This window comes from Oculina patagonica, chromosome 4, assembly GCF_052425735.1.
Source record: "Oculina patagonica isolate OP01 chromosome 4, crgOcupat, whole genome shotgun sequence".
Lineage (NCBI taxonomy): Eukaryota > Metazoa > Cnidaria > Anthozoa > Scleractinia > Oculinidae > Oculina > Oculina patagonica.
The window spans coordinates 14,727,869-14,746,750 of NC_135761.1; the positions used below are offsets into that span (position 1 = coordinate 14,727,869).

The window sequence follows — 18,882 nt, forward strand, 5'->3', positions numbered from 1 at the left end:
CGAGAGTCAGTATTTTCAGTAATTCTTATTCGCCGACTCCTGTCGACCCCTGTCTGTAATTCTGTAATAACGGGATGTCCGTTATAGCGAGGTGTCCGCAAGGCGAGAGTTGACTCTATTCGATTCTCGGGAAAGGACTTTCTTATATTGTTCATTATCAAAAATGGAATCACGATGAGAAAATATCAAGTACTGAGAAACAATTCGAACTAAAAACTTGAATAAACAGCTTGTAGGTCCAGTAGAAGAAAACTGCCCGATGAAACATAAACATTTCAAAGTGGAGATGTAATCTGAGGACGGATAATCTTTTCATATTGCCTTAACAATGAAGCACCCGGTGTCAGCTTACGTATGAAAGAGTATCAAACACTGCGATCAATGGTGTTCAACAAAGCGTCCTATCTTCAGTTGCTTCATTAACACCATTAGAGGCCCTTGAGATTTTCCCGCTTGATGTAATTCCGTTTTTCACTCAAAAAGGAACAGGCATATCATTTGTCACTGCAGAAAAACGGTTATCAGTACAGCAAATCGTTAAGAGGTATGTTTGCCAGGTTATTATCACTGTTTCATATAAAGGTAGCTCGGTAATAAGCTTTTACAAACAAAAGTAGCCCTTATTTGCTACTTCATTTAACATTTCAGGATAGCTGACAAAATCGAAATAACTTGTAGGTCATGAACTGAAATTTTATAAATTGTAGAAAGTTATATATACCAGTAATATTCCTGCCTAGAGATAAGTGGCTTGAACTTTAGACCTTCTTGGGGGAAAATTGTTCAAAAATACATTGGCTAAATATTTGCTATCCTTCGCGTAATCAGTTATGGGTGCTGGCTGGCAAGAACGTTTAATTAGCACTTGCTTTTCTTCCATATTGCGACAACTAGGTATCCAAGTATCAAATCAGCTGAAGAGAAAAGAGGGCTTTGACAGCCGAAGATGAAAACTACAATTGGGATGGCATGTGTCATCATCTACATATTGCCGTTTCTAATTGGTATGTTGACAAACATTAGTATATCATATTAAAGACCACTTAAAAAGTAAGTACTGGTTATTACAGACTAACAAACACACGATGTTTTTATTTCACTGCTTGTAAGGTACAGTATACTGTCAGATATCTTATTCATTAAAATTTATCCTTAAGCAGTATTTAGTAAATAAACCCCTTCAGGCGGCTGGTATATTGGAGGATAATGCCCGAGGCTGAAAGATTGTACAAAAAATGAACAGTTGGCCGAGAAGCGTAGCTTCGAGGGCAACTGTGAAATTTTGAGGACAATCTTTCAGCCAAGGGCATTATCCTCCAATACACCAGCAAGCCAGAAAGGGGTTTATTTATTTTATAACCCTCCGATTAATTTCTTCATCGCGCTTTATCGCCAGTAAATTTATAGGAAAAAACCTACGTAATAAACTCGGCGTAACTGTGGTTGAAACAAATGTAAGTTGATTGGTTTACGTAGTTTTATAACTGTAAATTCATTAAAAGTTAGAATTGAATAAGGTGACTTCATTCGTTTGTTTTGTGTTTGCCTACAAAATCGAGCGACGGATATCAAATCGGACGGGGTATATTCGCTGATACCCGTCGTCCGATTTTGTGCCACGTGATGCGGTTTTTTCCAATGAGCGCGCGCGAAAATTAATCGGTGGGTTATAATGTCAGATTATCTCATTCATTGAAATTCATCCTTAAGCAGTATTTAGAAATATTTTTTGTGGTGTTGGTTTGCTCATCTAGTTATATCGAAGTTATACCTTACGTCAAAGTTTAATATTAAGTTTCAGGGCCATAATTTTCTTCCTTCTTGAATGATAAATAACTAAACTATAAAATTCAAAAATACAATCCCTCCTAGACTTTAAAACGCCAAAAAACAGTACCTCCTAATTGTTAAATGTTCTTAAAACAGCAGGTGAAAAACATGTTTGCGTGAATAAATATTCCAGTGAAGCCGAGTTTGTTTTTCCAGATACATTATTTGGCGTGTTCTTAATTAATTGTTGACTACAATTTCCCATGACTATGCCTTTGTCTAGTTATTTTTTTTCACTGTTTCATTCTTGTGAAAAACGCGAAACATGGAATCTCCAATATATTATATTACCTGGTTGTTAATCGATGTATCCACGAGACTCTATTAAAATAAGAAAGTCCCATGTAGCTTTACGTGTTTTTAACAGTATTTGCAGCTCAGATATGTTTTATTCTATGTATAGAAACCCTTCTATGAAATGCATAATCTGTCGTGAATTCACATTGTTCTCTTTGTGCTCTTTCTATTCGAAGTTGCGGTGCATGCTAGTGAACCCTCGAAGGGAGAAAAGAGACAGAAGCTTGGTTTTAAACCTGTGCATTTCGCTGCCGTTGGCCTTCCATTGGGAGACACACCATCAAATGGAGGAGATCAAAAAACAGGAGCTTTTAAAATCGACGATGGTAACGTTGTTGGTATGTGTTGATCTTGTTGTAGAAAATTGCTTTAGCAATGGTTGTGGTTTGGCGCCAGTGTCTTGAAACCTTTAATATATAAATATCAGCCTTGGCTATATCCTTAGCAAATAGCGTTGGTGTTGCGTTGCTAGACATTATGATACTGATTTTCGTTCCCGCGCTGGAAACAAGTTTTCGATCCACCTTTATCGTCGATAGACAGAAAAGATATCAGTAATAGTATAAAAATAGTATTACGTAAAATTGATTCTCTATGCTGTACTAGGCACCGTGCAGGCTTAAATAGCGAGACAAGGGCCCGGGCATATTTCAAATGCTGATGTTAGCTCGAAATTTGAGGGATAAAGTCTGACTGATTTACGGTAATAGGCTTTTTGGAGAGGTCCCATTTCCCCCTGAGGGGAAATATAGTCTTCATTTGTTCATTTTTCGAGATAAGGCCAGAAATTTATTGATAAATTATTTTTATTGAAAGCTAAAGGTTTGTCTTTAATGATATAATTGGAAAAGTCACAATCGTTTTCCTGCCAAGAGATTAAATAATAAGTAATATTTCCGAGTCCGTATTATATATAAATAATATTACATTATCAAAAGGTAATGAGCTCACTTCTGTTAAATTTGTATCAATTATGCAGGTGCAGGCACTTATGAGATCCAACCCGATGGCGTTGACGTTGATATAAGCTTGAAAATTTCCACTAACGAGCAAGGGAAACCTGGTGGAGGACCGGCAGCAGGGGGAGCACCCGGAGCAGGCGGGGGACCAGGTGCGGGCGGTGGACCGGGTGCAGGTGGAGGACCGGAGGCAGGCGGGGGACCAGGTGCGGGGGGAGGACCCGGAGCGGGGGGGGGACCAGGCGCAGGAGGTGGTCCAAAGCCCGCACTGTGTCCTGTACCTTGTTCACAAACAAGACCAACTGGCGCAGTTACGGCACCTATTTCCCCTACAACGGGTGTTGGCGGAGGAGGAACGGCTGGGCCTAGTGGCCCCACACCCACACCGGGAGTCACTTTAGGACCTACAACCGGAGCAGGGGCTGCAACCACTCCACCTGCTGGAACAGCAGGACCTACAACCGGAGCGGGGGCTGCCACCACTCCACCTGCTGGAACGCCTGGACCTACAACTGGAGCGGGGGCTGCCACCCCACCACCAAGTGGCGGCGGTGGAGGTAACAGGATGTTTCTGTTTTACTGGTTATGTTAATACGTGTTTTGCATCCAATTAAAATTACACCTAGACCGGACACCTATTTTGAGAAGATGGTCTCCCACAATGTGGGTCGTCAGTTAGGAAGGCATGAACCACATAAAAAAATAATCACGATGTAATCCTCGGAAATATATAGTCTTGCTTTTAGTTTTCGGAAAACTAAAGAAATTAACTGTCCACTTGCATTCTTACTCTGCATTCAAACATGGACTAAGTTTTGATCACGTGCTTCAGCTTTACCTCTGTGTTCTTCTCTAGAGCAAGATCACTCAGAGAGCAAAGCTTTCTTGTTCCCCTCACCGATACTTTATTAACGGCGTTTAATACGATCCAACACAAGGTAAATTTTAGTTCCTTTAAAGGTTTTAAGTGGAGACAGCTTGGCAGTCTCCACTCAAGATAATTGTCATCTTCTAGTCGGTAATTTATAATCAATGAACCTAAACCTTTATTCAACATCCAGGAAAGACAAAAAATCTTTACGCAGGCTTGTAAAAAGGCAAACACATTATGGGTGCAAAGATGTTTACTCTGAGGGTCATTAGAGAAAGTTCTAATCGATAAACTTAAGGAAGTATAATGTTTACCCTCTCAGGATCACAGGATGAAATACTAGCACTGAATAAACACAACGAGTATCGTAAAACGCATGGTGTTCCTCTAATGAAGCTGAATGCTGAGATGAGCAGACAAGCAGCTGAATATGCGCAGAAAATTGCCCAGCGGGGTGTACTATCTCACGCAAGCCCAAGTGAAAGAAACGATGATGGAGAAAATCTTTCTATGGGCTGTGACAGTGATGGCCAAACAACAGCTGAGGCAACCACAAATTGGTTAGTAACTAAACATCAGTCAGTCATTCATTCTTCAGTCAGTCAGTCAGTCAGTCAGTCAGTCAGTCAGTTAGTCAGTCATTCAGTCATCATCTCTCTCATTCGTTTGCGCGTAGTCCCGGAGAACAGGACCTCGCCCCCGAAACTCCCTGACTATCGCGCTTGAGAGCCCTCCATTCTCGCCCGCCTGTCTCCCTTCACTCCCTCCTTTCCTACCGTCTGCCTTCCCCCTCCCTGTGCTCTGTGTTAAGTCAGTCAGTCAGTCAGTCAGTCAGTCAGTCAGTCAGTCAGTCAGTCAGTCAGTATAGGTGGGGAGGCGGAGGCCAGGGAGGGGCGGGAGAGCCCCCCTTTTTTTTTTTTTTTTTATTCATTTATTCAGTCAGTCAGTCAGAAAATCAATTGATTTAACATACATTTCGAAGCAATCAATTCAAATTAATCTATCTTCTGTTTAATTAAGACCTTATCCAATTTGTTGTGCAGCTCACGTTTAACCATTGAATGCCTGCTTTTTTTTTTCTTCAAAATTGGGCTTATTTGGAACGCTCGACCTCGGATCGAGAGGGTCAGGTTTTAATCATTCAACACCGGGTCGGCGTTGTGTCTTGTTCTCGGGATAGACAATGAACTCTTACTGAAGTGCTTCTGTCGACCCTGGATTAAAAAAAATTATATAGGCGAACTGTTAAGGCAGCCTGACAAATTGTAGGAACGGAATAACTTGAGATGGATTAGTTCATGTATAGAGAGGAGTAGAAACACTTCTAGTCACTGCATGCTGCAGAAATACGGGATTAGCTACAGGGTGTAAGCCACTAATGACCCGTGAAAAGACTTTTTAAGTAACTTTTATTGAGGCTTGTCGTTAAATTTGAACTTGTATTCACAAAGAATAACAACCAAATGTAACCGGCTTCAGGCTATAGGCTTCCTTTCAGATAAGACATTAAACGTGCTGAGTATTTCTTATTACATCATTGATATCTTATTCATAGCACATATCTACACACAGGTACAATGAAGTGTGCAAACCAGGATACACGTTTGGCCAGGCTAGTGGTAGCGGCGGCACTGGCCACTTTACTCAAGTTGTGTGGAAGGGGAGTGTTGAGCTTGGTATCGGAAAGGCAGATATTGAGAAGGATGGCATGAAATGTACCTACATTGTGGGCCGATACAAACCCGCTGGGAACATGATGGGAGATTACGCGGAAAACGTACCCCAGGGGTCTTTTAACAAGGCCCAGGCATGTGCAGGCGTAAAAAGAACAATTACGCAATACTGGGCGCCACGATCAAGGATACATCACAAGAAGGGATCAGGAATATCACACCATCATAGCCATAGAGAATAAGACTTTTATTGACATCTGGGTTTCTTAGGTTGAAAGAGACGTTAACTAATATCGTGTAGAATAATCTGTTTCAGATATATTGACTTTCTTTCTTACCGGAGAAAAGAAATGAGACACGCTAAGTAAATATAATAATAAAACTTGGTTAGAAAATGATATAATGTATAAATGATTCCGAAAGGGCTAGTTATAAAATGTACGGAAATAACTGTATGTAATAATCGTACCTTAGTAATTAAGGGTGCATTTCAAGTCGCCAGCCGAGAAAATTAATCAGAAGAAGAGGTTCATCTAATAAAGGAAAGTAGAAGAGTATTTAATTAAAGGAAAACTCTTTGCTGACCTTTGCTGTTGGTATGATTATATCGGGAAGGGGAGGAAGTACTTCCCTGTATATGCTATTATTTAATGTGCCATCAGGGAGGGTATGGGTTTTGAGCAGCATGGTTTGATAAAGGGCCATAAAGTCTAGGTTTAGGATGGGCTTTCCTTTGGTTTGCTAGATCTGGCTTTTAAAGTAAACAATGAGCACATATTTGCGTTAACGTATTTATTTCTTTGTGAGTCTTTTATCCTTCCGTCTAAACTTCAAACGAAAATAGTGTCTGGATTTGGAGAGCCGAGCGGCCCACCCCCACCGAAAAACCTTCGAGGAGTTCCTCCAAGAATAAAGGGACTAAATACACTTTATTACTGACAGTCTGGTTTATATTTTATAGTTAAATGAACAAAAAACGTGAATGAAAAGGCCTTCATAAGAGAGGATGCCAATTATACATGCCCTCATGCCCAGTTTCCCTATTCGGCAAAAAGTGGTATTCCGAATTCCTCTATTGTAGGCTTAATCACAGTTGTAAGAATGGAGAGATAGAGAAATCAAGGTATTGTGTTTTCCGATCTTTGTCAACTTGCTGTCAAAACAAATCAGCAGTGACCAGTCAAATATTGCTGCTTGAATCACTAGTTTGCTTTGCTTAGAAAACCAGTAAACTAAACAATGAGAAACAAAAATTAGATTTTATATATGATATGGCTTATCGTGTGAGCGTAACCCCACGGAAAAAAGTGATTTTCTTCCTTTCACGTGATTGATTCCATCGGTTAGATGAGAGAAAAAGAGAGGTAGGATTTGAAGAATTTAACATTTTGACGACAGGGAGGTCTTTAAGCTGGGATTGCAGGTAAGATAAATTCTTTTGTATCGAGAATTGGTGTCGTAAAATTTTCTAAAAGTCCAAGTGATCACAACGGAAGCTTAATGCATTGGATTTGAAGAAATGACTGAGAAGATCATAACTAACTTTGTGAATGCAATGACACGATGTTTTATTTTTTTTAATAGAAAAGCAGGAAGGCTTGTCACTTGGGGGCCTTTCTGATTATAAAGTGTTTGGTCAAACAAATTCTCTTTAATTTGGCACTAATAAGTCAATATTGAATATCTCGACGTTTTCTTAGTATCTAGGTCATTTTTGTTCATTCATCGCTTTAATAATATTCATTGTTCTCTTTCTTATTTTCCTCCTTGTATTAATCCCCACCTTAATAAAAAAATGTCAATAGGATGTAAGATAGAGGGATTCTCCGCAAAAAGGGCCTGTTAACCATTTTATTTATTGAACGACCGTTATAAATGGCGTTTAACTTATCCAGAATCTGCTTTGAGTCAACTGAAAGATTTTAGAGAAAGTAGTATAAAACTACTTTCACTTAACGAAAACCATTTAAGTGAAACATTATGATACCCGTAACAGCAAGCAGGGTGGCAATTTTTCCCGCCAACAGGTGGCGCGGGGTTACAGGTGTACTTTGTGAAAACAGCGAGATGTGTATAACCTTGAAATGGCCTTCGATTTTCTACGATTTTCGACATTATAATTGCCACGGAAAGAGTAACTTTGAGCAGGAAATTCCGACAATTTTTAGTTAAGACGTTGCTCTTTCTGGGGAAAAAACAAATTCCATAACTTTTGTCATTGAAGTTTTAGAGATTATAACTTGAAGATATCTCCCTGACGATGAAAGAAATTCTGTGGCTCTTCGCCGTGTTTACGGTCTTGAAGGTCGCAAATGGGCAAGTATATGGAGGTATAATAATGCAATTTTAAATTTTTTTTATTTGACCAGAAAGCCTTGCACTTTGTTTAAGTCAGCGAAGCAGACTTCTTTTATAAACAAGTTCAAGGTCAGTTGACTCTTACACGAAGAATACGTAAACTTTCTTGCATGAATGCTATAAAATGCATTCATGGTGGAGGATACATGTGATAAATGCTTAGGCTATGTGTTTATTAAGGCCTTGTGTTTTTTAAAGGCGAATATACTGAGACTGACGTTTAATTTAAACGACTGTCAAGATGGCACGCGACAGAGCTCCGACATGTCAAACAGCCGAAAGGTATTTTGTCTTAGAAGAGTCAAACCAATGTCACTGCTACCAGTTAACGTGGTGAAAAGTAACTGAAAATCTGCGGAAGTATGGTAGAGGTTGCAGTTGTTTCGTAGTTTATATCAATATGTCCTTGCTAGTCAAAATTGCAAGCTTCGTCTACCACAGGCATAAACTAATGTCTTGTTTTATTTTATAAATAGAGCATGGCATTATTTTTAACAGACGTAAACCGGAAGTCTTTATCTATCTAGCACTTAGTGTTCGTATGCACTTAACTACTTTACACGAGTTAAAGATAATAGAGGACATAAGGATAAGTATTAAACAGCCCTATTTTGAACTTTTTTGTGTACTCTAGGTTATCAGTACAGACCGCAGTATCCGTATTTATACAAAATGGCGCCTGTCTACAGCTGGTACCAACGGGATGAAAAACCTGCGCCTGATATTACAATGGAACCGAACTCTCAAGGTCAGAAACTTTCCAGAGGAAATTTCTTTATTTTATTTTATCTTATTAGATTATTTGTTGGAATAGTTGTCAAAGAGAAACCAAATTCTAGGGAACACTTGTATTCATCTATGAATCCCTTTAGTGATTGGTAAGTGAAAGGGGGAGGGGAGGGGGGAGGGGGGGACAAACTGGAAACAAACTGAAATTGTAGTCTGTAAGTGAGGACCGACGGGGGAGAAGGGAGGAGAAGGGATTGGAGGGGGAAATGGAGGTCCCTTGGGAGGCGGTATTTCTCACCCCTTCTCACCCCCTTTCCCCCCTCACTCTTATCGCTCTCCTGACTTTATCTGTAATTTATCTCTAACCGGAGAGCCTGTTTACAGCCGACCAAACCGAAAGCCAGTTTACAGGGTACCTTCATCATACGACTATGTTCAAATGTCAAATGTATTAAAAACTTTTGTTATAAGTTATACGATATTTTTGGAATCATTCACAGATGGACAAAAGTCAATAAATTAGTACAAGAACAAATATGTTATTTCAAAGTTTTTGGAATAAGCTTGTCTGGAATTGGCCATGGCCAAGACATCAACCCGATGCTTCGTTACCAGTAAGAAAGTAAGATGCAAACTACTATGGTGAGTATTTACGTGTTGAGTGTTGGCTTGAAAGTCTTTTTCTAAAATTTGTTGTAAACTATTCTACCGAATTAGGAGTGTGGCTTCACTGCTTAACGATAAATATCTTTGAACACCAAAAGCAAGCCACATGATTTCATTCTCCAAGATGTTTTACTAAACCGTAATCAGTGGTTTCTAAGAATTTTTGTTCCAAAGTAAAACTGTCAACTTGAAAAGGTCAGCCCGTCTACTTTTCATGGTTTAGGCTACTTGTGTCCTACGAGGTCCGTAGCCACACCATTTTCTAACGATTTGTACGACAATTACAGTACGTTTTAGCAAGGCCAGGCCACTATTCGTGGATTTCCAATTAAGTACCAACACCTTCATTTGATATTCCAAGTAGCACTAAATGTTGGCGAAACTGCCCCTTTTAGTATCAACTAAACCATAATTGACTACAAGGACTGCTTGTCCTGATAAATTGAGGAGAACATGAGGCATTATCATCGCCCTTACGCTGTACAATATATCTTACAGATGTCACAGCATTTGAAGCTCAGGGGTTATTGTATCACAACCTCCATCGAAGCGTCCACAACACCCCAAAAGTTCAACTAGACCATGAGTTAAGCCTTCAGGCTGCACGTTATGCGAAACAAATCGCTCAAAGTTTGGTAATAAAGCACGCCCCCATTGAAACTCGACCGGGCCAGGCAGAAAACATTTTTTTACGCTGTAAAGCATTTAGCCAAGGAGCATCTGCTTTTGAAGCAGAGAAAGAATGGTGAGTATGGAATAATAGAAATATTATATCCTATTTGTTATCTTTCGAATAATTCACTTGGGGTGAAAGCTAGAACATGTAGAACGTTAAAAGCTAGTTTTAAGAACTGGGGAACATCACTTCGGGGACGTCATCTGATAATCCTTACCTCGGCTCTAGAACTGCTTTTGCCACTTAGTCAGCGGAAGCTGTGAACAAGACACAAGTGGCTTTGGGGACACATGAATTGATTGGCTAGATTTTAACAAAGGGAGTTTCAATCCTATAGCTAGCTTGCCAATCAAATCAACCTTTTCAAACTCTCGTATAACAAAGGGATTTTAAACGGCTCATTTGATTAGCTGTTCCTTTAGTTAAAATCCAGCCAATCAAATTATTTTTTTCCAGAGCCACTTGTTTCTCGTGCACAGACTCCGCCGGCTACGAGGGACAAGCCGCACTGGGCACGAGATCAAGAATGGATATTCCCCGGTTAAGACAGCGTCACGTGATGTGTTAGACCAATCGGGCGGGAGAAAAAGAAAAATATTTGTACTATAAATAGAAACTCTAATTTTGTGCGACGAATATTTATCACTGCAATTATTTGTTTTAGGTACTCGACTGTTTGTCACTGGGATTTTGATAAGCCGATTCCTATAAACGACAAAGGGAAACCTTTCAGCAGAATAATTTGGCGATCAGCTCAACAAATGGGAATCGGAAGAGCAACATTTACCGCGAACGACAATTTTAACTGTACAGCAGTAGTGGCAAGATACAGGCCCTATGTAAACGCGCAGAATTACGCGGAAAATGTTCTAAAAGGAAAATTCGTAGCTACGGGCTGCCAATATATAAATAATGTTGAAAACGAAGATTTTATTTTGCCTCCGCAACCTGGAAAGGGATGTCAGAAAATTTCTGGATTTAAAGGACAAATGCTACAAGAAAGTACTACTTGCACAATTAAACAGTTATTTGCAATCTTTGGAGCTTCAGTTAGAAGAGGGAAGCAAGGATTTAGTGTTGTTTTATAACCGCAAGGGAATGACGTTCCGTTATATTGTATCGTATATGAACACCGTTTTTGAAATACTTGGGTAATAATTAATTAAGTAAGAGACAAATGACAACACAACAACAAGAATCACCGAACATTATTAATATAAGTTTTTAAATTTACAATTAATTTAATAATCTAAAATATTGGCTGCGGTCACATCTAGACTGCTAACTATAGTTAGGACGGCGTTAACTATAGTTAGCTATTTCGGTAATGTGACCGCTTCTCTGTTCGCCCTAACTAAAATTTACGCCTCGCTGATCTAAAACAATGCACACTATAACTATATGAATGTGTGTCCAGCAGTAGCAATGAAATATATATATGATAATGCAAATGCTTTATCATAACTTAACTATAGTTATACCCAAGCAGGGTTCATGGGTTAGTCTTAAGTTTGCAAACGAAAAGCCAATCAGAATGCGACAATTCTTTTCGCACGTGCGAGATGAACATATTGCAACAAAGGCAAGGGAAGGACAGACACATGCGAAATCACATGGGCAAGCTCGAATCCGCAGCCTACTCTACCCAACGCCGAAAGCCGGCAAAATGAAAAATAGAGGAACAACGGACACAAATAAACAAAAGGGCTGTCATGAACTAATTTAAATACCAAATTATTCACAACCTTATCAGAACTAACTATAGTTAACTGCATTGGTGTGACCGCAAAGACGACCGAAAGCACTAACTATAGTTAGGTATGACGTCACGTAACGTGAGACTAACTACAGTTAAACTTTAGTTACGTCGTAGATGTGACCGCAGCCAATGCATATCAGGTACTTGAAAATAATTGAGCTAATCGAGCCAAAAAAGCCTTGGTTAAGTGAACAGTGCAATTTAAACACGATCATATGAAAAGAAGTTAAATAGAAAAAAATATGAAACAAGATAAATTAGATTAGATAAATCCTGCATTTCAGGATAATTATGTAATTTTCTTACCGTACCGTTCGTATAGAGAATAACTTTACCTGAGGGAACAGTTCTTCTTCTTCCTTATATGAAAAAAACTGAGCAACAATGTTTGGTTTTGCCAAAAAGTGGCAGAAAAACAAGGCGTTTTTAGTCGCAAGTCAAGTGGAGTCCTAAGTCCTGCAGGTAAATTCTTCTACTTTTTATCTTTAACGGGTAGGTAATTTATCAATTAAAGAAGCCCCATCTAATGAACACACCAGGATCATAGCCCCAAAAGGGGTGAAAATGATCCCCTTTTTAAAAGCCAGGGAACCTCAAAGTAACAATTTGCATCCCAAAGTACATACCCAAATAGCCCATTTATGGGCGTAATCCCCCATCCCCCCCCCCCCCCCACACCGAAATGCATGCTGTCCCGAGCTACAAAGATATACTGTTTGGTATTTCCAAGAAGGATGTAATTATGTTTAATTGGATTATTGCTACTTGTTTTACTGTACTGGTTTAAAATCTTAAATATCGTTTTGACCAACAGTCAGGTGACACGACAACAGTGTAGTTTCTAAACTAAAATACACGTAGTTGAAAAAAAAAAGAACTCAAACTGTCGTTGACTGACTCTACAGATATGGTGGGAGTCGTGTAAAATTGAAATAATAGAAGAGCACAGACTGTTGGTCACGACGTCATAATTACTTGTGCTTTTGCACTGTAATCTGTTCATATAATCGATGATAACCTTGCTTACAGAAAGAATGTATGACTGTCAGAGTTAAATCTGAGAATAACTTTTATAAAATCTATGCACTTTTTGTCGTTACTGTTGCTGTTTATTCATGTTTAGTAAGCTCAATCATGTTTACAGGTCTTATTTCTTGACCACTCCCATTATTTAAATTCGGTCGGGAGTCTTTTCTATCTTCTAGTCTATTCTATCAATTCTATATCATCCAATATTCGATATTTTATTAAGGTGGCAAATTAAGGTGCAAATTTTTAAAACAATATATCGGTAGTGTCAGTGCTTTGTTATTTTAACAACGTCAGACGAATTTTTTTCAAATTCGTAAAAATGTTTTGTTTGCCGTTCAAACAAAAATATATCAAAAAGCAAAATCATTCACCGAATAGTTTTTAAGTTACTTTTTCTCAGGTAGCAGTTAAACTTTCAGCTCATTTCTCATTTTACTGTTCTAAGATCTCAGCTAATTTTATTTTTTGAAGTTAGATTTTGACCAATTCTCAGCTTTCACCTAATCAAGAACTCCACCTGAGAAAGGAAAGGGTTGAGGCTTTCAGCATACGGAGAGACTCATGCTAAATAAGATAATGAATTAGTCCAAATGTGACGTCTAATAATATAAACCCTACATCAAAACAACAATCAAACAGAACATATAGAATTTCAAGCGAATCCGGAATATTTCTCTTTTGTACAACTCAGTCCCTTGACCTCTGTTACAGTCGAGTGCATATTGTATCATTAGTTTTGAACGAAAAACCTACTACTGTAGAAGTAGATTTATCAAATGAGCGACTCAGTGTTACCATACCAATGCTTCTCCTCCTAAAGGAATGAAATTTTCCAAGGCGGCAGCAAAACCTGCAGCAAGAAAAGAAACGCCCGAAACTTCTTCGCAAACGCTTGCGGTAACTCGGACTTATCAGCACATACAAACACGGGTTTATAGCACTGTTTGCATGGCAGAGCCAAAAGAAAAACACTTCAACTTCCAATGGGATTTTACGAAGTAAATCTATGCGATAATACACTAAATAGTGCATAACATGTGCTGGAAACCAGCATATAGCAAAAACCACAACAATAAGAATTAAAGCCTTAATAATCCTGCGCTTTTCCTTTTCCGTTGATCTGAACCTCGCTTTGCTCACGTTTCCAGGTATTTTCCTTTGCCAGAGTTTTCTTGTGATTAGGGTGTACAGAACTGTCAGAACCACCAGAGGGACACAGTAGAGTACAATAAAAGTCGTCAAATAGTAAACCTGTCGAGATTTTTGATTGTCAAACGGAGAAAAGGCGCGTAGGCAGTAATGGGTTCCTTTGTGCTCGTGAATGTCGTTTGCCATCTTAAATGGAATGGCGTACCCTATAGAACTTATCCAGATGGCAAATGTCATCACTTTGACGTTTCGAAACATGTTTCCTCTCATCGGGTGACAGATAGCATAAAAGCGATCGAATGAAACCAACAAAACCGTAAAAATTGATGCTGGTATTGACACCTGATAGGAGAAGTGGACAAATTTACACGTGATTTGTCCAATTACCCCTCCAAGCCATTTCAGTCCCACATGAATGTATACTAGCGTATATGGCATGGCAAAGATTGTAACCAGTAGGTCTGCAATCGCCATATTGGCGATCAGCATGTTTGCGGTGCGGTTTCCCGCCTTTTTTCTCAACGCCAGGTACAGGCCAAGACCGTTTCCCGCCAATGCACACAAGATAGTCGTGACATACACGGTTGTTATAACAAGCTTGCTTGTATTGGTGAAAATCTCAGTTGGCTCGCTTTCTATTAGAGATCAAAGAAATAATAAAAATAGTATTTTGTTTTTTAAACTTAAAAACGTAACAAAGACATGATTTATTGCCAAAAATTACAATTAGTTTCCTTCAGATGTGCTGTCGAAAACTTTAGAACACAAAATATATTTCCTGTAGTTAATGATTCAGAGGGCAAAATCTCATGGCAGAGGCTGCCGAACGGTTGAAATTGTCTACAACATAGTAATAATAGCTTGCAATGTTCCGGTGTATTTGTATACTGATATAAAAGCTAGCTAAACATGCAATTGTAAAGATTTCTGATGAAATTACAATTATAAATTTAAGCATTTGAAGCAATTTCAAAGCTACTTAGATTTCGAGAATCGCCCAATACTTCACATGGATAATTTTTCAAAAAAAAATTGACTAGTACCTTAAATGTTCTAGTTCGTCGGAATCTGAATACTGCATTGCAGGACAGACCAAATAAATCTCTAAATAACAAACCTTTTCCACTGCTTGAATTTGAGCCATTCATGATAACCACTGACCTGGGCAAAGTGCTAAACTGCAAGTAAAAATTGAAGAAAGTTTTCATCAAACAGAAATAATAGCTGCTTATTCAGTAGATTAGACGTATACTTATTAAAAAAAAATAAAAGACTGCGGAAGACCGTTCAAAGAATGGAAACAATTTTTTTTTGCGGGCATGGACGAAAATTAAACTCGGCGTCTTAATTTAGGTTGTGTCTATGTCGGTTGTGCAGGTAACATTTGTCAATGAGTTAGAAAGCTGATCAAAATCAATACTAGCATCGGGATAAACTTACATGTAAGGTAAGTTTAGACGAAAAATTATATTTTCACTAATCAGTAACGAACGACGGAATGAATGGCTTACAGCTACAATTGTCTCGATGAAACTGGCATAATTACGCCTGTCTATTGGATTAAAGCAACTTTGGAGAGAAATAATCCTCCTTGTGAACTTGTAAATTTAGTGCCAGTTGTACTTTTAGCAAAACACAGTCGCATACCTTGCAAACCTCAGAGACGAAATCCGACTACGGTGAAAAGATCAAGGATTATGTTGTTTATCCAGGGTTAGACACAACTGGAACAATAAAATTCTTTTTTTTTTTAATAAAGGAAGTAGTAATTAAATAGAAAGAAACTATTACCGACATGTTTACTTTAGTTGGCTTTTCCAAAAAGCATTTCTACTTGAGACATTTCCTTATGATATTTTGGTCATTCTTATGAGCGAAAATTAAGGGAAAATGACACTCTCTAATCAATCGAATTAAAAGCCAAAAGTGACAAATTACGTCTATGAAGTAAAAGGCTGTAATACAATTTGCTCTAATAAGAAAAAAATTAAAAGTAAAATGTACACACATGTAAGCAAATATATCGAATACTTTTTTCCCAGATAAAGGCGTATTACCATACATATTAAAAATTTTATAAGCCTCCGTCTGCAGAATTTCGTTAAGGGTTTAAAAGCATTCTTATTTCCATTTTTATTAAATAGAAAAATTCTTTCTGTTAGTTGTATTTAAGTAACCAAAACAAAATGACAGTCAAACTCCTAATATTTTGTATTGCAGTGAGACATTGTTACCGGAAGACTTATTATTTTCATGACAGATATTGTTCGCGGCTTTTCGGTATGTTTGGAAAAATCCTAACCTAATTTACCTTTACATTGTTTAATGGACAAAGGAAGTCATCTGAAATGCAATGTGCAATTTTGATATTGATCTATGTAAAATGGTGTAAAACATTTTATTTTTTTTTATTGCATGCATTGCTTCACAAATACACCTTCAATATACACCACTTTGTTATCTACCCATTTTATTATTTCTGCTAGTATCTTTTTTAATTTCGTGTTCGAACGGATGCGCAACCAAGCTTTCATCTGAGTCCACTAAGTGGTCAACAGTCAACATTATTGCTGAAGCTATAAACACCTCATTCTTAATAAATATTATGTTTATGCCGAACAACTTCTTTCGAAATAGGTCAAGCGCAAGTACAATACAAATCCTTAGGGATGAAAAACAGAACAATGCGACAGTCATGCTTTCTATTTTGAGATACCTATATGCAAACGTTGTTTTTCTTTGGTAGGCAAACACGGCCGAGTGCAAAGGTTGCGTGGAACGATAATTTAGCACAAGCAACAAGGTCTTAAGTATTTTAATTCTGGCCAATATCAAGGCGAACATGATGCACATGGCAGGAAGTGTTGAAATGCAAGACACCTGTGTAGAAAGGAATCGAGATTACACTAGTCCGCGAAATTCGTAGCCTCCCACGCAGTCGTTTTAGGGGTGATCACGATCGCCCCTAAGAAATAATTTGCTTAATAGATATCACGTACGATTTAAGTATAACGTGCACGCGATTCGGTCTGGAATCACGATTTCTTACAAGTAAACTCAGTTTTTGGGTTCAACGTAAAACCCCTTTTGCAGCTTTGATATTAGAATTGGTAGAGTTAAAAGAATAGTTATAACGCTTCGTTGTTGAACAATTAAATACTGAACAGGCCCACCCACAGAAAAGTTAATCCCCTCACAGCTACTTTCCCTTTTATCGGGAACAGAATACGATAGAGCGTTCTCCAAAAACTCTTCGCAAAGTAAATTTGAAGGCTTTGCTTATGGCACTAGTTTCGACTCCTTCACTAAAACTCTTTTTGAAGATAGTGAAGTTGTATACTATTGCAAAGCTCACGAAAATTGACTAAGCTTTTATATAAGGATGCAATTTTGGCGCATCAAACTTAATCATGCAAAAGCAGGAGGCAAAAGTACTTTCTGTATAAACTACATTGTCGAGCAAGACGCCCATGAAACTGAAAGGAAATTACAGTCTTCAGGAAGCAGCAAAGGATGTAAGCACCAAAATTCTCAACATTGAACACAATGATATTTTTGCTGCAATAATTAATAGCGTTTAATATTTATTCCAAAATAACTAATGTATGGCAGTATAGGTAAATGACTATTTCAGTTCACTGTGACTAGCAGGCAATATTAAAAAGGAAAAGGAAAAACTCACCGTCTCTAGCAACACTTAGTAGTGACGTAAGACTTTTATAAAATAACAAGATATTTTAGGAAAATATCTCTCCGCTGACGGACGCAAAAACCCTGAAGGGGTAATTTTCTATTATCGCAAAAACCTTTCAACGCCATAACAGATCACTTAATTAACGCAAATCAAAACTGAGGCCGGGGTGGGAAATGTAGCAACAGATTTCGCGCCATTATGTACATAGCTAGCTCTTATTTTTTACTGAAAAGAAAGGAATTAGTTCAAGTTGCAATTTTACAGTTTTTTCCCTTCGGACGAATTATGCACTTCGTTTATCTCGGTTATTTATGAACTATAAATGCAGCTACGTTTTGAATTAAAATTTCACTAGGCCCGTATCATATGATTTGACGAGCAATGTTAAGACAGAGGACCTTGACTCCACCGCGGTCAAACGACAGAAATATGCAAAAAATAAGAAAAGTACTGCAAAGATAAGGTTTTAATTTTCACAGTTCAAAGTTTGATACATAACCGGTATCCTAATGGTTTACTAAGTTTTTTGCAGCTTTACTAAAAAGTTCTACGTGTTTGAAAATAGCGATATGCGGACTTGTCGGCGCCATTTGTCAAAGCACCTTTGGTTCGGATGCGAAACATTTAAAAAGTAAAAACACTGGTTTACCTGAGGGAAGGGAATGCTCACTCGGCAACTATTTTAATGTATCCTTGCTCGTAATCACTTCAATTTGAACAAAAAACGGCGAAATGGAAAGAAAACCTGCCTGGGACGTTTGACCGCGGTGAAGACCTTGACAAAGTCATCGGATATTCTTTTATACTTACCTTTGTTTCTTACAATGTCCATCCTCTCTGAGCTTCTGTGATCTACTCTATGAAAAGGCTGCGACTTATAATTAAATGCCTGGTCTTGAAAAATATTTTGACTTCCATTTGTTTGATTGGTCCGACTGCAGCCTATTGGAATATTCGGATGACGTTAATGATATGCGGTAACAAGTAGGTACCGCTCATATGATTTATAAAGGGTGAAATTGTTGCATAATAAGTTACCATGGCAACCTTCGTACTGCGCCAATTAAAAGGTACAGCTGTTTCAAGAAAGACGAACGTTCGAAACGATAGCGGAGCACATGAGGAGCATGGAATTGACTCTAGCAAATAGAACTTATCAAACAAACTGTGCATTGAATATATATAATAT

At 38.2% G+C, this 18,882-nt stretch overlaps 3 protein-coding genes across 6 annotated transcripts; 2 read left to right on the top strand and 1 right to left on the bottom strand.

Annotated features, from left to right (window-relative positions):
* Positions 1–434: 434 nt before the first annotated feature.
* LOC144649630 (uncharacterized) lies at positions 435–6,496 on the top strand. Its single transcript, XM_078509162.1, has 6 exons — positions 435–544; positions 895–1,004; positions 2,304–2,465; positions 3,107–3,643; positions 4,280–4,517; positions 5,530–6,496. Exons 2-6 carry the CDS (start codon positions 947–949, stop codon positions 5,870–5,872), a joined length of 1,338 nt encoding a protein of 445 aa, XP_078365288.1. The 5' UTR covers positions 435–544; positions 895–946; the 3' UTR covers positions 5,873–6,496.
* A 370-nt stretch (positions 6,497–6,866) lies between these two features.
* LOC144649656 (ectin-like) lies at positions 6,867–11,554 on the top strand. Of its 3 annotated transcripts, XM_078509210.1 has the most exons (6): positions 6,867–7,053; positions 7,658–7,776; positions 7,853–7,960; positions 8,623–8,736; positions 9,882–10,128; positions 10,724–11,554. In XM_078509210.1, the coding sequence occupies exons 3-6, from the start codon at positions 7,891–7,893 to the stop codon at positions 11,145–11,147; spliced, it is 855 nt and encodes a 284-aa protein (XP_078365336.1). In that variant the 5' UTR covers positions 6,867–7,053; positions 7,658–7,776; positions 7,853–7,890; the 3' UTR covers positions 11,148–11,554. The 3 variants fall into 3 exon arrangements, with proteins under 3 accessions (XP_078365336.1, XP_078365335.1, XP_078365337.1); XM_078509209.1 differs by lacking the exon at positions 7,658–7,776 and having other exon boundaries at positions 7,855–7,960; XM_078509211.1 differs by lacking the exon at positions 7,658–7,776 and having other exon boundaries at positions 7,877–7,960.
* Positions 11,555–12,723: 1,169 nt separating this feature from the next.
* Positions 12,724–18,571, bottom strand: LOC144649641 (substance-K receptor-like). Of its 2 annotated transcripts, none has more exons than XM_078509188.1 (3): positions 18,504–18,571; positions 15,117–15,177; positions 12,724–14,634 (listed from the first exon to the last, which is right to left on the bottom strand). In XM_078509188.1, exons 2-3 carry the CDS (start codon positions 15,145–15,147, stop codon positions 13,556–13,558), a joined length of 1,110 nt encoding a protein of 369 aa, XP_078365314.1. In that variant the 5' UTR covers positions 15,148–15,177; positions 18,504–18,571; the 3' UTR covers positions 12,724–13,555. The 2 variants fall into 2 exon arrangements, with proteins under 2 accessions (XP_078365314.1, XP_078365315.1); XM_078509189.1 differs by lacking the exon at positions 18,504–18,571 and adding an exon at positions 15,647–15,712.
* Between the last annotated feature and the right edge of the window lie 311 nt (positions 18,572–18,882).